The sequence below is a fragment of the Nyctereutes procyonoides genome, unplaced genomic scaffold, assembly GCF_905146905.1.
Source record: "Nyctereutes procyonoides isolate TBG_1078 unplaced genomic scaffold, NYPRO_anot_genome, whole genome shotgun sequence".
Lineage (NCBI taxonomy): Eukaryota > Metazoa > Chordata > Mammalia > Carnivora > Canidae > Nyctereutes > Nyctereutes procyonoides.
Window position 1 is genome coordinate 19,859,436 of NW_026575142.1, and position 17,841 is coordinate 19,877,276.

The window sequence follows — 17,841 nt, forward strand, 5'->3', positions numbered from 1 at the left end:
TAAAAAGATGCTCACTTTTACTCAGAATTAAAGAAATGCAAATTAAAAGTAGAGTAACATCAGATTTTTTACCTGTTAGAATGATGGAGCTCAAAAGAGAGGCGCTGTCTGGCTGAGATGTGGGGAGGCAGACTTTCTCATATGTTGCTGGGAACCACTGGAGAGTGCAACATGGGAACCTCTATGAAAATTAAAATGAATATGCCCCTTAATCTAACAATTCCACAACTAAGAATTTATCAAAGAAAAGAAACTGTAACATTAATAACTGATAGAAAAGGAAATAAGGGAGCATCAAAGATAGGAGAGAGATTTTTTATGTACTAAATTTTTAGGCCTTTTTTTTTTTTTTTTTACCGTAGACTGCATTCAAAAATTTCTAATACATGTTAATGGAAAGTAAATATAACAGTAGATGAGCAGATAAGATCATTCAATGGGGCTTCCTGCTTTGTGTGAACATAATACATCATCATTAACACTTCCTGCTAAAGATAGAATTTTATCAATAAGAAAGGAACTATACATATTATCTGGTCCTCTAATTTGAAAATGAGCAGAGCAGAGGGTTTCTGAGTAATTTTCAGACTGCAGATAAAGAAAAATTGCAAGATTCTTAGTATTAAAAATTGTAAAGAATCATACCTGAAAAAAAAAAAGAATCATACCTGATTTTAATACAAGTTTAATGGATTGCTACTATATCTTTTATGCTGAAAAAGTATGTATTTTCACACTCATTGTTTTCCATGGAGATATAACTTTATTCCTTTATACTTTTGATAACATGGGTTTGTACAGACCTGCCTCACCTTTTCCAGGCCTAATATGCCATTGAAGTTGAAATAATTTACCAGGAATCTTTGTGTCACTAAAATAATAATTTCCATTTTTCCTAGACACTGCGTGCTGCTGGGAAAACCTACATGATCTTTTTTGTTGTGGTGATTTTTCTGGGCTCCTTCTATCTAATCAACTTGATCCTTGCTGTGGTTGCCATGGCCTATGAAGAACAGAATCAGGCGAACATTGAAGAAGCAAGGCAAAAGGAGTTAGAATTTCAACAGATGTTAGATCGTCTTAAAAAAGAACAAGAAGAAGCTGAGGTATTTTATTTCATTTAAAATTCTTCCTAGGAGTCGAAGTCCAAAGGGGGGATAGCAGAGGCTCTGTGGCCTTTCTAGGGAAGTTTTCCTTACTGTATTTATAAATATAAATAGAATTTTCTTTCTGATGTGGTCAAAGGAACCAATTCTTGATTGAGTTAGAATTGGCATCTGTCCCATTGTACCTTTCCCTATCATCAGCTCACTCCAGCACAGAGAATGTTCTAAGCCTTCCTCCTAACCCTGTTATCCATGAGGCCTCAGTATGTATATATTATGCACAGTCCCAAAACAGATAGGATGTGTAACAATTGCATACAAAAGTTTAGGGAAAATTATTTAAATATTTAAGTTAACAGATACCCTATGGGGTAGAAAGCAAAATGTGCATTGATTTTTGTTAATGTGGCAAGAACTTTTAAGGTAAAAAACATGAGATGTTAAGAAAGTCTGTACTGATGGTTATGGATGCTTTAGGTTAAGGCACAAATTTCAGAGGATTCTTCCTCACATTCCTCTCCAAAGGGGCGTGTCAGGGGAGAAGTTGGGAAGGTTTGTACCTTGAGAATACAAATTTAAATATTCTGCAAGAGTTTAAAAATTATTTGATGGTTCAACCTAAGTTAAATATCTTCAAAGTATCTAACTTATCAGGTGTAAGGTAGTAATCTGTAATGCAGAGAACTTGAATGCAGAAAGATGTCCAGTGCAGTATTATGGTAACATTAAAAATCAGAAAGCATTTAAATTTTTTAAAATTAGTAGAATTATGATATTTTTGTCTCTTGGAGTTTTATTCAGCCATAAAATTAGGTGTTTTAAGAATATTATGACAGTGAAATGTGTTAATATAATCACATATTAAATAAGAAGATACAAAATTGAGTATAATATACAAACAATTTAAAAATTATATATAAAGATTGGAAGACATATTAACAGCAGTTATTTCCAGGATATAAGATTTTGAGTGATTTTTATTTTTTATTCACAATGCCCTTATTTTCCAAATTTTTACAAGGATTATTTTAATAATAAAGTTTAATTTTTTTATAAAGCATTGACACTAGGCCATCCCAAGAATCTTTTAGGAAACCCTTAGAAATCTCTCATTTTTTTTGAGATGATTTTATAATAATTCATTTCCATTTTCAGACTATTCAGTCTTCTTAAACTGACTGCCTGACTCTACTGATAATAGTGAGTTAATTACCTGAATAACACATATTCAGGTTTATGTTTATGTGAGTTTATGTGAGTTTTATGTTCCAAAATTAACTACTAAAACTTTCACATAAACTATTTTTAATTGTTTTACTATAAATACAGTAATAATGTGTAATAGTTTAATTCCAAAGTGAAATGGGGCCTTATTACAATACAAGAGAAGCAATAAATATATGCTAAGTTCTCTGGTCATAGTGCAAAGAAAACGGCATTACTCATGTACAAGGGACGTGATTATATGCATAGTGTAATTATATTCCTTGCAGAGAGCTTCCCTAGCATAGGGTTCCTCAGACTTTGGAAATGACTTACTGTATGTGTGGCCTCTTGGTCCAACAGGCGATTGCAATAGCAGCAGCTGAATACACAAGTATTGGGAGAAGCAGAATGATGGGCTTCTCTGAGAGTTCCTCTGAAACATCCAAACTGAGTTCTAAAAGTGCTAAAGAAAGAAGAAACAGAAGAAAGAAAAGGAATCAAAAGAAGCTCTCCAGTGGGGAAGAAAAAGGAGACAATGAGAAGTTGTCCAAATCGGAGTCAGAGGAGAGCATCAGGAGACAAAGTTTCCATCTTGGTGTTGAAGGTCATAGACGAGCACGTGAGAAGAGGCTGTCTACCCCTAACCAGGTACTCCTGCAGCTATCAAATGCATTTCACCAGGGGTAGGATTACAGAGCAAATGGTTCATTTTGAAGTACAGGATCTCATGAGAGGAAAGTGAGCAACTTCATCGGTGTTTTTAGGCAAAAAAACATTGGACATTTAATAAAAGCACGTAGGTGTCCATAGTTTTCCTTGGAAGTTTGACCCATTTTTGAAGGAGCTTATAGTTTCACCATTGTCAAATGATCTTCTCTGATAAAAAAATTTTCAAAACAAAGTATTCATGAGAACTGTCGTAGAAATGAAAAAAAATCATTCACACTATGTATTACCTCCTACATTTTTATCTAGTCTGTATTTTATAAGGCCTCACTGGTTAAAAACTAAACTTGACTAGTTTCTCCACTTTTCTTCACCACTGTAAGTCATGGGACCACTGAGTAGCAGTCACCAAGGCTGGAAAGTTTGAAGACATCTTGACAACCTCCACCCACAAACTGCTCAGTCACTAACATCAAGTTGCACAGTTTATTGTTTCTGCTTGTGTAAAACTTCTCATTTTTTTCTCTCCTTCCTGGAAACCATATCTCAGGTTTCCCTGCCTACAGACCTCCTAGAGGAACAATTGCTTCTGGTCTCCTAACCCTTCCCTGTGTTGTATCACACAACCCTCCCAAATCATTTTTCTAAAACAAATCTGTCCCTTGGCTCAACTTAAAAAAAAAAAAAAAAAAAACAAAGCCCAACTCTGTAGAATAATCACAGACCGTAGAACAAGACTCACAACTTATCCATGTTGTGGACTGGCCTCAACTTCATTTCCTTCCTTTCTCTACATTCATGTACCCTCAGTCCACCATGATCATTCACTCTTACCTACCCTCCCTGTACCTGTATTACTTAGTACATATCGTGTTCGCTAAGTGGTGTAGAACCACTGGTGTCGTAGCACTCATTCTTTTTGTTTTCCTCCTGGTGCAGAAGCACTCATTCTTCATTCACTAGCTCGGATGCCACTCATCCCACAGATTTATCTCTCCCCTCTCCACTTGTCCAGTCAGCTCTTTGATGCCCTGCTCAGAATTACTATCCTTCTCATTTATGTCTTCATTTAAAATTTCTACTGCTTAAGTGTTTAAGACACTGCCAGACAGACTTACAAATAAAACGTAGAGTCCCTGACATGAAAGATTTTATAATTTAGCTGGAGAGACTGAACTTGAATACATGTGATATCAATAAAAGGAAATATGACAAGAACAATCCAAGCTAGTTTTAAGACAGAGACTTTGTTATGCTTATGTTCCATTATTCAGAGTGCCTGCCACTTTGTCCTGTCCATAGGAAGCACTAACATTTATTGAAATAGGTACTTCCAAAGAATAAACATTCAGTTTGGTTTATGGACACAGTTTGTCCTGGCCACGAGTCAAATAAATGTGACTTACCCCTCTTTGGTGTTGGGCAGTCTCTCTCAAGTTCTAGTGTTTTATGACTTCGTAAACTCATTGACATTAAAAGGTCTTTCTCAACGTACCTTGACTGAGTTTCCAATATGTAAAGTGGAATTGCAAGCAATGGAAGGCAAAGAAGCATACAGTGTGGTCTTTGGCCTCAAGAAAGTGTCAGTTACTTAGAGAACTTAGGGATCAATGTATAGGGGCACCTGTGGCTCAGTTGGTTAAGCATCTGCCTTTGGCTCAGGTCGTGAGCCCAGGGTGCTAGGATCAAACCCCATGTTGGGCTCCCTGCTCAGTGGGGAGCCTACTTCTTCCTCTCCCTCTGCCACTACCCCCAGCTCAGGCCTTCTCTCTCTTACTCTGCTATCTCTATCTCTCAAATAAGTAAATAAAATCTTAAAAAGAAAAAAAGAACAGTAGAGGCCATGGTAGAAAATATCTGTATGGCAATGAATAATTTACCTGTTCCTAAAAGGATGAATTCATCCTATCTTTTCATCCCTTATTTGGAAGAATTTGTCTTGCTGCCGGATTTCTTTGTTTTTAACTATGTTCCTTTTAAACCAGAATGGAGCCACCTGACCTCCACTCAGCCGTGTCAGTAGCCAGTTCTGTGTGCTCTGTTCTTGGTGCTTCAGCAGATAAGTGTCATCTCTTCTCTTTTCTGCAGTCACCGCTCAGCATTCGAGGCTCCTTGTTTTCTGGAAGGCGCAGCAGCAGAACAAGTCTTTTTAGTTTCAAAGGTCGAGGGAAAGATATCGGCTCTGAGACTGAATTTGCCGACGATGAGCATAGCATTTTCGGAGACAGTGAAAGCAGGAGGGGCTCACTGTTTGTGCCCCACAGACCTCGGGAGCGGCGCAGCAGTAACATCAGCCAAGCCAGTAGGTCCCCCCCGGTGCTGCCGGTGAATGGGAAGATGCACAGTGCTGTGGACTGCAATGGTGTGGTCTCCCTGGTTGATGGACCCTCAGCTCTCATGCTCCCCAATGGACAGCTTCTGCCAGAGGTGATAATAGATAAGGCAACTTCTGATGACAGCGTAAGGACGTTTTGAATAGCTCAGGCATGGCTCGGCCTTTATTCTTGCATCACTCAGTCTCTGCTAGTGGGACCTTCTCTGGTCCTGTGAATGGCTCTGCATTTTGCAATACCTCTACTCTAGAAACACACCTTTAACTCATTAACATAATTTGCATACTGTATGCTGTAGATGTCTAATGCAAAGATATTTGAAACTCCATTTTTTTAAAAGGAATTTATCTATTGATATTATAAACCATCCCTGTACAAAACAATGTATAAAAGACATACATGCAAATGTATCAACACAGGAAATGCATTGATCATGCTGATCTTACCAGTTGATAATAGGTCTCATTTTTGTAAGGAAGTTTTGATTATTTGCCACCTACTGATACCTTGTTCAAGATACCTTGTGCAAGGAATATTGAGTTTTAAAAATAGTAATAATAATAGCAAATGTGTGTTCAATATTCGCAATGGCCCTATAAAGTGGTATATATTATTCCTGTTTTAGGAAGGGGGAAACAAAGACACAGAGAAGTAAAGCAGCTTGATCAAGTTCATTCAGCTAATATATATATATATATATATATATATATATATATATAGTAGTCCTGAAATTCAAACAAAGACCTTCTGTTTCAGAGCTTGTGCTTTTAACCCACCACACTTTTGCTGTCTCTCCAATGTGTGGTAGACTTCTTAACTCAGAAATAATTTAGAATAGCTATGCTTTTTCCCCATATGTAAGTGAAAATTACTGTTTTCATTTTTTAAAAAGGCTTATTTTGTCTGGAGTCTATGAATAAAAAAATAATATACTGCATACACTAATACGAATATACATACATAAAAGCAAAAACAAAACACCTAGTCCAAAGAAACGGTTTCAAGAGTTTAGAAGTAATTGGTTAGCAAAAGAGTCTGATTAGGCTTAAAAGAGATCTCTCTGGTTTCTGGAGTTTCCAGGTCTCTTTAGACCACTCACTATATTACATTGCATTACTAAATATCAGCAGGAGTTTCGACTAGCCTAACAAGCTTTGAACCCATGCTGCTTATTCATATATTTATATTTTCAGATGTTATAGTATTTTTCTTGAGAATAAAGTTCCATCAAAGTCATGGCCACAAACATATTTCAGTTGGAATGAACGCATGTGCTTTTAGGTAACGTGTGACCTCTGTGCTTGCATGATACAGCTTTGGCCCTTCTGTCAAGATATTTTTCCTTATCAAATGAGCATGTTAAATTTCTATGGAACCAGATCTTTGCTGTGTTTTTCTTTTCAATGACATATTATCTGTGAAATATATAATTTATATCAAATTTGTGTGATATTTCATACCTTTAAATAAAATGTTTTAAGACCTTACTTTTACCATAGGAAAATCAGTGTTACTATAAATCCTGAAACAAAATATGAAACTCTGGATACTCTAAGATTCAACAGAAATGCAGTAAACGTAATAGTGTGGCAAAAATGTACAGATGAAAAAAATGCATGACAAATAATATAACCTTGACAACTAAAACATGTCTACATGAAAAAGAATTTGTTACTCTCGTTTGGTAGAAAAAATGCTGTTTCTGGGAAGTCAGTAAATTAAAGATTGTATTTGATAGATCTCTATGAAAAGCCACCTGCAGATATGTATGTGTGCATGTCTGCACATACACATACAGACACATATGCAGATATTTATGCCCATGTGTCCATGTTTTGAGATACACACATATATAACTATATCCAAACAACTATACAACATTAAAACTCTAGAACCATGTTTATATGCTTGTAAAGTGCATATAAATACATGCTACAACAAAGCAGATAGATATGTGATATACATGAGTTGTATATTTGTTTGTGTGTATATATGTGTGTGAATGGTGTGCGTATGTGTGTGTATTATTGGCCTGCACGGAACCAGCATACTGTTTTAACTTTGTATTGATTGCCAAGATTTAAAAATAAGACATTTTCACACAAAAGTGAGTGTACCTGGTAAGACTGAGCTCATATTCCTGCATGGCAACAGTGCTTTAGAGCAGAACAGTGGTCACCTCTTTTAGATGGAGCTTACATTCTCCATTTTGCTCTAGTTCCCACCAGTCCCCATTGTGCTTTTCAAATGGAGTCATTTATCACCATACTCAGAGCAAAATATGAGAAAACCATTACAGTCACCTCCACTAATGCTATTACCTCAACAAAGAATAATTACAGAAATTTATCAGAGAAAACTGAGACTCTGCCCCTTTACTACACATCACTGCAGTACATGTCTAGCTGTTTTCATGTAGGACTCTTACATGGTAAAACTATCTGAATAAATTCAAGATCCAGAAAAATAGATGATAAACATGACTGTAACAACAAACACAACTTGTTTTATTTTTTATTTTTCTAAGCATTAATTTTTTTAATCCTCAAAGTAAGAATATGAGGCAAGTACTATGATTATCTCCATTTTACCAATACTAGAACTGAGACAGGAGTTAAGTAACTCTCCAATTATACATACCCATGAGTAGCAGAGCTATGATTCCAACCCAGCAACCTAGCCTCTACTTTTATTTAAGAACTACAACTACCTAAGCAAGATTTTATTCTACACCTATAATTTATTAGAATTCTATTCTTAGAACTTTAATTAATCATCTTTTTTTCTTTCAGGGTACAACTAATCAAATACACAAGAAAAGACGTTCCAGTTCTTATCTCCTTTCCGAAGACATGTTGAATGATCCAAATCTGAGACAAAGAGCAATGAGTAGAGTAAGCATATTAACAAACACTGTAGAAGGTATGTAATAATACTCGCTTACTTACCCATACAGATTTTTTTTTTTAATTTTTATTCATTTTATGATAGTCACACAGAGAGAGAGAGAGAGGCAGAGACACAGGCAGAGGGAGAAGCAGGCTCCATGCACCGGGAGCCCGACGCGGGACCCGATCCGGGGTCTCCAGAATCGCGCCCCGGGCCAAAGGCAGGCGCCAAACCGCTGCGCCACCCAGGGATCCCTACCCATACAGATTTTTATAAACAGAATTTAGATAAATCCTGCTCAGTCTTAAATAGGTATATGAAGTTCTTAGGAAGAATTCAAAGAATAAAAATTGATTATAAACAATAGTAAAGATAACCAATGGATACTAATGGAATGGTCTTTATGTGCTAAAAAAGTTGATAAAGTTTTCTGTGATTAAAGACATTGAGTGATAGGACTTCACAAAGATAAAAAGCTCAATGGTTATTAATGAAGAAATCTAGGCTAACCTAGGGCTGTGTGATTCTCACTATATAGTCTTAGAAATTTAAACTAGTCTCTCTGAAATTTTCATCTCTCTAATATGCAAGAAAATAATACATACTTCCAGATGTCTATAAATGGCTATCCCTGAGCACATTCAGTAAAATTATAAAATGATAATATGTGATGTAACATCTATCCAGATTATGATGAAAAGACATTAAGAAAGCAATTCAGAGAACATAATGGAAACAATAGTGGTTAGACTGTGAGACGCATTGAGAAGAGAATTAAGGATGGCAACTTTTAAAATGTGCTGACTCCCACCCTCACCCCCTACAACATGCCCCAGAGGTCCCACCCCGTCCATAGATTGCCACCTCATACCCAAAAATACCATGATGGCCTCAAACAAAGTTTCCACCTACCTCTTAAACTTAATGGTAAGAAATGAAAGGGCTCACAGCATGACGTATCTATTGAATGAGTCACTCCATAAGTTATTTCTAGTCTCTTGGTTCTGAGATCGTTTTCACCTGTGAAAGGATATATATTGGTGGAAAATATATGCTTCTCCATTAAGAAAACATAGGTTCTCCTGTTTCCCATCACATGTTAGGTGTATGTTTCTCAGGGAGTTTCCTGTATCTGCTTTAAGTCATTAATTTCATTGCCTTCCCCTAACTTACACTTTCTCTAGTAAACTTACATTGGTAATATAAGATTTTCTATGTAATATGCTATGCTTTCTTTTTTTTAAAGATTTTATTTATTTATTCATGAGAGACACACACACAGAGAGAGGAGAGGCAGAGACACAGGCAGAGGGAGAAGCAGGCTCCCTACAGGGAGCCTGACGTGGGACTCGATCCCAGGTCTCCAGGATCAGGCCCTGGGCTGAAGGCAGCACTAAACCACTGAGCCACCAGGGCTGCCCTATGCTATGCTTTCATAGAAGTACTGTTAAATTTGTAAATTTGTAAACAGAAAATTTGTTTCAGTGTTGGAGTACTGCTGATTTGTACCTGGTTAGGAATAAAATAAATAAATGATTGACTTACTGTTCTCTGCTTTTTTCCCCCCAGAACTTGAAGAGTCCAGACAAAAATGTCCACCTTGGTGGTATAGATTTGCACACACATTCTTGATCTGGAATTGTTCTCCATATTGGATAAAATTCAAAAAGCTTGTCTATTTTATTGTCATGGATCCTTTTGTAGATCTTGCTATTACCATTTGCATAGTTTTAAACACATTGTTTATGGCTATGGAGCATCACCCAATGACTGATGAATTCAAAAATGTACTTACTGTGGGAAATTTGGTGAGTCTCTTAATGCATGTTATATAACCATAGTTCTTCTCTGATTGTCATGACTGTCATTTCTTTATTTTTTACGTCATATGGATATGTAATTACATAATTATCCATATCCAGAATTCACAGTATGAATCATTGTACCGAGTCAACTTTCTGGTGATACTATTTTAAGTAACTTTGCAGAGATTCAGAGGTCTGTAACAATACTATTTCCAGAGAGGGTCACTCACCATCTTGGGAGTTGATAGCATGTTTTTCTTTTCTGCTGGCATATCTCTTTGAAGTAACAGTCTGAAAATTTGATACTTTCTTATCCATTTTATAATTACATAGCAGCTGCCTTGTGAGTACATTCTCCACATATTTTCAGAAAGACTATGGATGGTTTGTTTTGACATACAAGTGAAGTATCTGGGCCTTTCCCAAAGTCCTGGATTTGAATTCTGATTCTGCCTCTTACTGGTTGTATGACCTTTAACAAACGTGTTAATCTCTACAATCTTTAATTTTCTCATTTATAAAATAATATATCATTTGTTAAATTAGAAAAATGATTCATTATTTATAATAATAACACTTCATTTATCATGCTATTAAGAGGATTAAACACTTTCTAGTTAATGTTGGTGTGGTATATCATAAGTCATTAACAAATTAAGCCTATCATTACTGTTACTATTATCATAATCATGCTGTAAATCAATTAGCAGAAGGAAGCCTTAAGAAGAAGGATACCAAGAAACCAAAATGGGAGAACTGGACACAGAAGACACAGGGCATTATGCTTCAGGAAGATATAGGATCCTACTAGGAAAATGGGTGCCAGAGTGATCTCTTAAATGTGCAGTGCTGGTCACATTTTTACTTAATTAATGCCTTAGGGCAAATGATAAGTGCTAGTTTGTGAGAATCAGTGTGAAGCAGACAGAAGTTCTATTTCATGGCCAGAGGGTCCCAGTTTATGACTCTTCATAAATTGTGAATGATTCTGGATGTCTTTGTGAATGTCTGTCAGATCATTTTACTTTTGCCACGATCCCATACCAATTGATCTTTGAAGCCAAAGAGTTTGTTTCTGAGTCAGGCTTCTTTCCCATATATTTTTAGTTGAGTTGTATGTACCACATGTGCTCTCTGAGGTAGCATTCTTCTTCCCTTCTGTTTCTCTTTGGAAAAAGACAGGACTAGATGGGTGATGGGTAGTAAAGAAGTCACTTGTGTTGAGCACTGGGTGTTGTATATAAATGATGAATCACTGAATTCTATTCTAGAAGTCAATATTGCATTGTATGTTAAGTAGCAAAATTTTAATAAAAAAAAGGACTGTCTAGTTTTAATTGGTGGAGGCACAGATCATGAAAATCAGTACCTTCTTGCTGAGTTGACTGTATCACTGTGAACCTCAAAAGAATTTATCCTGTTTCTTATCTCTTGCCACAACACTAAGTGTGGGTACTTCCTGCTTGTCTTCTTGATGTTGCTTTTTTTTTTTTTTTTAATTGACGCAGCACTTAAAGACTTCACCATTTCCCTTTGAGCCTTCTTGGGTCAGCTTCTTTGAGTCAAATCAAATCTGAATGATTCATAAACAAGTCCTTTACTGTTTTCTTTTTAAGTCAATCCTTTGATACCAGTGTCATGAATTAATGATGTTTTGTGATGCACTTTTGTGTCAAAGCTTTGGAAGTCTTACTTTAGTTCCCACTGTGTCAATTAAATACTTTTTCCTATTCTACTGATAAATCTTTAAAGAGTGAGTCAACATATTCTCTATTACCTTAGCAGTCGTCAGACCAGACAAAAAGACTGGCTCAAAATTTCAGTATCAATCTATACTTCCTTTTCATTTTCTTCCAGAATAACTTATTGACCCACATAACTTTTTTTTTTCCAAAAAGTGACTGTATTAATTGTCATAGTTTTATTTATGTGGAATTTTTTTAAAGATTTTTTTTATTTATGTGAGAGAGAATGAGAGAGAGAGCAGGAGCAGGAAGAGCAAAGGGAGAGGGAGAGAGAATCTCAGGTAGACTCTGCCCTGAGTGCAGAGCCCAATGGGAGGCTTGATCTCACAACCATGAGATCCATGACCCTGAAATTATGACCTAAACCAAAACCAAGAGTTGTACACTTAACCGACTGTGCCACCCATGTACCCCTATTTTTATGGAATTCTTATATGCTCTTCTAAAATACTGTCTAGGGACACCTGGGTGGTTCCGTGGTTGAGTGTCTGCCTTTGGCTCAGGGCATGATCCTGGGACCCCGGGATTGAGTCCTTCATTGGATTACCCACAGGGAACCTGCTTCTCTGTCTGCCTATGTCTCTGCCTCTCTGTGTGTGTGTCTCTCATAAAGAAATAAAAAATTCAAATAATCTTTAAAAAAATAAAATGCTGTCTAAAGATGATGAGAGCAGACAGGAAAGTTAGAGCTTTTTAACTCTACAATGCTTGTATTATAGCTATAGAAATATTATCACCAAGTTTATTGGACTAAATGAGATAATTATATACATTTGTAAAGGATCTGGTACATTGACTAAAGCACAGTGATGCTAAACAAATAGTCATAATCATTACTTTGATCCCATGCTTTTAAGAATCCAGAAAAAAATGTTGTATTTCTCATTTAGGTCTTCACTGGGATCTTTGCAGCTGAAATGGTTTTAAAACTAATTGCCATGGATCCATATGAGTATTTCCAAGTAGGATGGAACATTTTTGACAGCCTTATTGTGACTTTAAGTTTAGTGGAGCTTTTTCTAGCAGATGTGGAAGGACTGTCAGTTCTGCGATCATTCAGATTGGTAAATATAAACCAACCTTACTATTATATTCCACATATAAGATTGGAGGTTTGAATCAAAAGACAAGATTAGGTCTTGGTGTCTAGTATAATCAATTTCATTCCATAAGAAAAGCTCTTAAAGAGCTCAAAAATCACATGAATATTTTTATCTTAGCATCTTGAAGACATAGTCATAATTAATTTTAGGATCTTGAAGACATTCAGTTGTATATACTAGTATAATAGAAGTAGGTAAAGAAAATATTTCTTTGCCAGTAGGCAATAATTTATTTCATATTAAGAAGCTTCTGGTTTACAGAATTTCAGCTCCTACAGTATGATCATTACTTTATGGGTTTGATAACTAAAAGTCAAATTATTGTCCCCAAAATGATTGTTGTCTAATATCAAAAATATAAAAATGTAAAGACTTAAAAGCATTTCTCTCTAACATGTTGGGGTTTATCCCTATGTCAGGCTGAAAAAGTATCAGACTATATTCAAAATAAAAAAAAATTTTAAAGTATCAGAAGATAGAGTTAAGGATAAATTATCAATTCTAAAGGGAATAATATCTGAAAGCATAATAATAGGCTTTTATAGCAATCCTGAACTTCCTGCAAATATATGTGTGTTAATTATATTGTGGCAAGCATAACAAAATAATAGAAATATTGAAAATAGCTGAAAGTAAAAAAATAGAAATAATCAATTTTAGTTAATAATAATATTTTAGAATTTAAAATTTGGAACAAAACTCAAGATTGGAAACATTGAACATTTTTCATAATAATTAATATTAAGCATTGTGTTTCCTTTTAGCTTCGAGTTTTCAAACTAGCAAAGTCTTGGCCAACACTGAATATGCTGATAAAGATCATCGGCAACTCAGTGGGGGCTCTGGGCAACCTCACCTTGGTGTTGGCTATCATCGTCTTCATTTTTGCCGTGGTCGGCATGCAGCTCTTTGGTAAGAGCTACAAAGAATGTGTCTGCAAGATCAATGAAGGCTGTATACTCCCACGCTGGCACATGAATGACTTCTTCCACTCTTTCCTAATTGTCTTCCGTGTGCTGTGTGGAGAGTGGATAGAAACCATGTGGGACTGTATGGAGGTTGCTGGTCAAGCCATGTGCCTTATTGTGTACATGATGGTCATGGTCATTGGAAACCTAGTGGTATGTAATCAGATGTTCACACATTTAAAATTCTGCATAGAAAATTGTTATATGATCTTATCAGATCAGTTATTTTATAATTTTAGGATTAATTATACCTGAAACTATTAATTGTAATAGAATATTGCTCATTTTAATATAGGAAAGTACAGAAAAGAAAATGAAATATTGTTTCAATTTCCCTGACAGATAACCTATATTTGTATTTTTCACAAATTTTGTTTTATTTATTGTATTTTTAAAAACATTTATTTGAGAGAGAAAAAGAGAGAGCATATGCAGGGAAGGAGGGGCAGAGGGAGATAATCTTCAAGCAGACCCCTTGCTAAGCATGAAATCCGATGCAGGGCTCAATCTCACAACCCATGATATCGTGACCTGAACCAAAACCAAGAGTTGGACAATTAGCCAACTGAGCCACCCAGGCACCCCTTCACAATATTTATTTTAATGGGAAGTTTTCTACTTTATATTCTCTCATTTTGATAATGATGTCACATGAATTAAATCTGTGGTTTTCCTGTCTCTTAAAAGTCCATTCAAATATCAAGTTATACTAGTAAATAGAATATGATTAAATTACAATAACAAAAATGAGATTATAATGGAACAAAGCAATTGAAAGGACTGGTCCCATTGCATTACAGTCATATGTAATAAGACTACCAACCATAGTAAGGATCAGGAAACTATGGCTCATGTGCCAAATCCAGCATACATACTGCCTGTTTTTGTATGACCTTGCAAGCTTGGAATGTTTTTTTGTTTTTATATTTGTTCAATGATTTAAAAAAATAAAAGGAAAAATAATATTTCATGACACATAGAAATTATATGAAATGTTCAGGCTCTGTAAGGAAAATTTTATTAGAATACAGACATGCTAATTCATTGACTTATTGTCTATGTCTGTTTTACTCTGCAGTGACAAAGTTGAATAGTTGCCACAGAGATTCTATGTCCTACAGAGGTCAAAATATTTTTTATCTCGCTCTTTATAGAAAAAATTTGCCCTCCACTGCTCTGTAGCAACTCTTTCACAATTGAACATCTACTTCTCCAAGAGTGTTTGCTTGGTTTGTACTCCTTCTCTGTTTTGTTTTTTGTTGTTTGTTTGTTTGTTTACCTACTTATTGGTGAAAACTTTCAGGCTTACAAACAGAAAATTGGAATAAGATGCTCTTTCATGACTCACTTCAATTTTTAAAGCCACCATGTTGATTTGGTTTAGTTTGTCAGCTTGGCATCAGACTCCTTATTAGGAATCCTGGGAGGTGGGGTATAGTAACAACTATATGGTTAGCACTTTTACTTTCTACTGACTTGAAAATAAGTTGCTAATTTTTTTTGTCCTTGAAGCCCCCATGTCAAAAGTAATTCAGAGCCTACATTCATCAAATCACATATTAAATGGTACTGTTTTGTGCCATTAAGTGGCTAGACATATTCAGAGTAAATTATGCAATCTAAATTCTAGGCCATTGCTGCACAAAATATAGACACCATGAGTTAGAATTCTGTAATTACTGATCATCCTTTAGTTGTAGTAATAAATTTTCTAGTTTTATACAGGCTTATAAATCCCTTCCAAGATGAAATAAAATGTATGTTCTCTATCCAGTTCTTCTGAATTTAACATTTGTATTCATAAGCTCCTATAATGTGATTTGTTTGTATACTTCTTCTTAAAAATTTTGCCATAAAAATACCAAAATGTTGCTTTCTATAAGATATAGGATGCCAAAACATATCATACCAAAGCTGTTAGTCACAACTAATTTAAATATTTAGTACTCATTCAGGGATGTGTGAAGTAAGGGGAATTCTTTGAACATTCTCGAATTATTCATTAAATATTTGTATTACTTTCTCTGTGAAAGGAAATGTATTTGGATATTGCAGGATGGATTAAAGATATATACCTGTGAGTTAGTCCATGTTCAGGTTACTTACAACCTATGGACATAGGAAAGTGGTACACAAAATTATCAGATAAGGAAGAAGTGGTAAGTGCTAGCAGTGAGGCAAAAATAAATGCTCTTGACACAGTAGAAAATGAGGGAAATTCTAAATAGTGACTCAAAGAATTTTAAAGTGGGCCTTTGAATAATATGTTAAGTAATATTTAAGCATGAACACAAGTATGAGAGCAATGGTTTATTTTGAAAAGCAATATGAGTTCATAGTTAAAAACAGCTGGGATATCTTGGTGAATGTTTAATCATATAGAATTAGTAATGACTGACTCATGATTATATTTATTCATGATTTACTAGTAATAGTGAAAGACAAGAGAAATATAATTCACAAAACAGATAACCAACTCTTTGTTAAGGAATTACCAATAACGTAGAATTAGAATCTAAAAAGAAAAACAAAGATTTATGTTTCTGATACAGTCCTCTGTGTATGAGTTACATACTAAACAGATCTCTCATTTTTTTTACTTTTTCCTTAGTTCATTTTACTACCAATTAGTTAAAATGGTTAAAAACAATAAGAAAGAACAATAATCAAAATGATGTTGAATCAGACATATATTTTATTAATGTCTTTCCCTGCTTAATCTGATAACGGATGTGTGATACAGAAGGGATTTCATTTTCATTTGTGATACCAGTAGATTTTGATAAAATAGTAGAGTCCTATTATGATTTTTGATGGAATGAAAGTTATAGTTATTATCCTTAATAATGATGTGACAAGGCAGCCCGGGTGGCTCAGCAGTTTAGCTCCACCTTCAGCTCAGGGCATGATCCTGGAGACAGGGGATCGAGTCCCCACATCAGGCTCCCTGCATGGAGCCTGCTTCTCCCTCTCCCTGTGTCTCTGCCTCTCTCTCTCTGTCTGTGTCTCTCATGAATAAATAAATAAAATCTTTAAAAAAATGATGTGACAGAAAAGAAGCACATTATTGAAATATGTGGAATCTTATAAAAGCCACACTCACAGAAACAGAGACCAGAATGTAATGATAACTAGAGGCTGGAGGTAGGGGTAATGAGAAAGGATGGTCAAAGTTCAAAATTCCAGCTACAAAATAAATAAACTCTAGGAATCTTGTTTACAGCATGGTAATTATAGCTAATAATACTATATTATATACTTGAAAGTTGCTAAGAAAATAGATCTTAAGGATGCCTGGGTGGCTCAGTGGTTGAGTGTCTGCCTTTGGCTCAGGTCATGATCCTGGGGTCCTGGGATTGAGTCCCACATTCCCCTGCGGGAAGCCTACTTCTCCCTCTGCCTGTGTCTCTGCCTCTCTCCGTGTGTCTCTCATGAACAAATAAATAAAATCTTTCAAAAGAAAGAAAGAAAGGAAGGAAAGAAGGAAGGAAGGAAGGAAGGAAGGAAGGAAGGAAGGAAGGAAGGAAGGAAGGAAGGAAAGAAAAGAGATCTTAAATGTTCTCACTACCAAAAAAAAAAAAAGGTAATTATTTGACATGATGGAGGTGTTCCTTAACATCGTGGTGGTAATCGTTTTGTAATATATAATCAACATGTTGTACACTTTAAACTTATGCAACATTTTATAACAATTATATCTCACTAAATGTGGAAAAATTAAGTTAATTACAAATTTGAAAGAAAAAAAGATCTATTAACATTTGCATTGATTAGGGAGACTAAAGCTATAGAATGAGCCCTTGCCTTCTCATCAACATTCTGGTTAAAACTTAGACACAAACAAACATGTATCTCATAATGAAATATATTTTCTCATTGACAATAAAGACCAAATTGAAAGTAAACTATTTCAGAGTTCCTTAGTGTTTTATCACAATTGCTTTCTGTGATTTTCTCTCTTTGCTCCCTGTCAAACTCTTCTCTTAAATTAAACCTATTTACATAGACATTTTTAACCTG

General features: G+C 35.3%; 1 protein-coding gene across 3 annotated transcripts in view; it reads left to right on the forward strand.

Annotated features, from left to right (window-relative positions):
- Window positions 1-17,841, forward strand: part of SCN9A (sodium voltage-gated channel alpha subunit 9) — a 90,137-nt gene that overhangs the window by 15,817 nt on the left and 56,479 nt on the right. For 2 of the 3 annotated variants that reach the window (XM_055308074.1, XM_055308075.1), the window contains exons 9-15: window positions 900-1,106; window positions 2,673-2,960; window positions 5,067-5,405; window positions 8,104-8,233; window positions 9,770-10,008; window positions 12,641-12,814; window positions 13,618-13,974. In XM_055308074.1, coding sequence (XP_055164049.1) covers window positions 900-1,106; window positions 2,673-2,960; window positions 5,067-5,405; window positions 8,104-8,233; window positions 9,770-10,008; window positions 12,641-12,814; window positions 13,618-13,974 — 1,734 coding nt within the window. Of the gene's footprint in view, window positions 1-899; window positions 1,107-2,672; window positions 2,961-5,066; window positions 5,439-8,103; window positions 8,234-9,769; window positions 10,009-12,640; window positions 12,815-13,617; window positions 13,975-17,841 lie in introns of all 3 variants that reach the window. The other variant, XM_055308073.1, reaches the window with a different exon arrangement.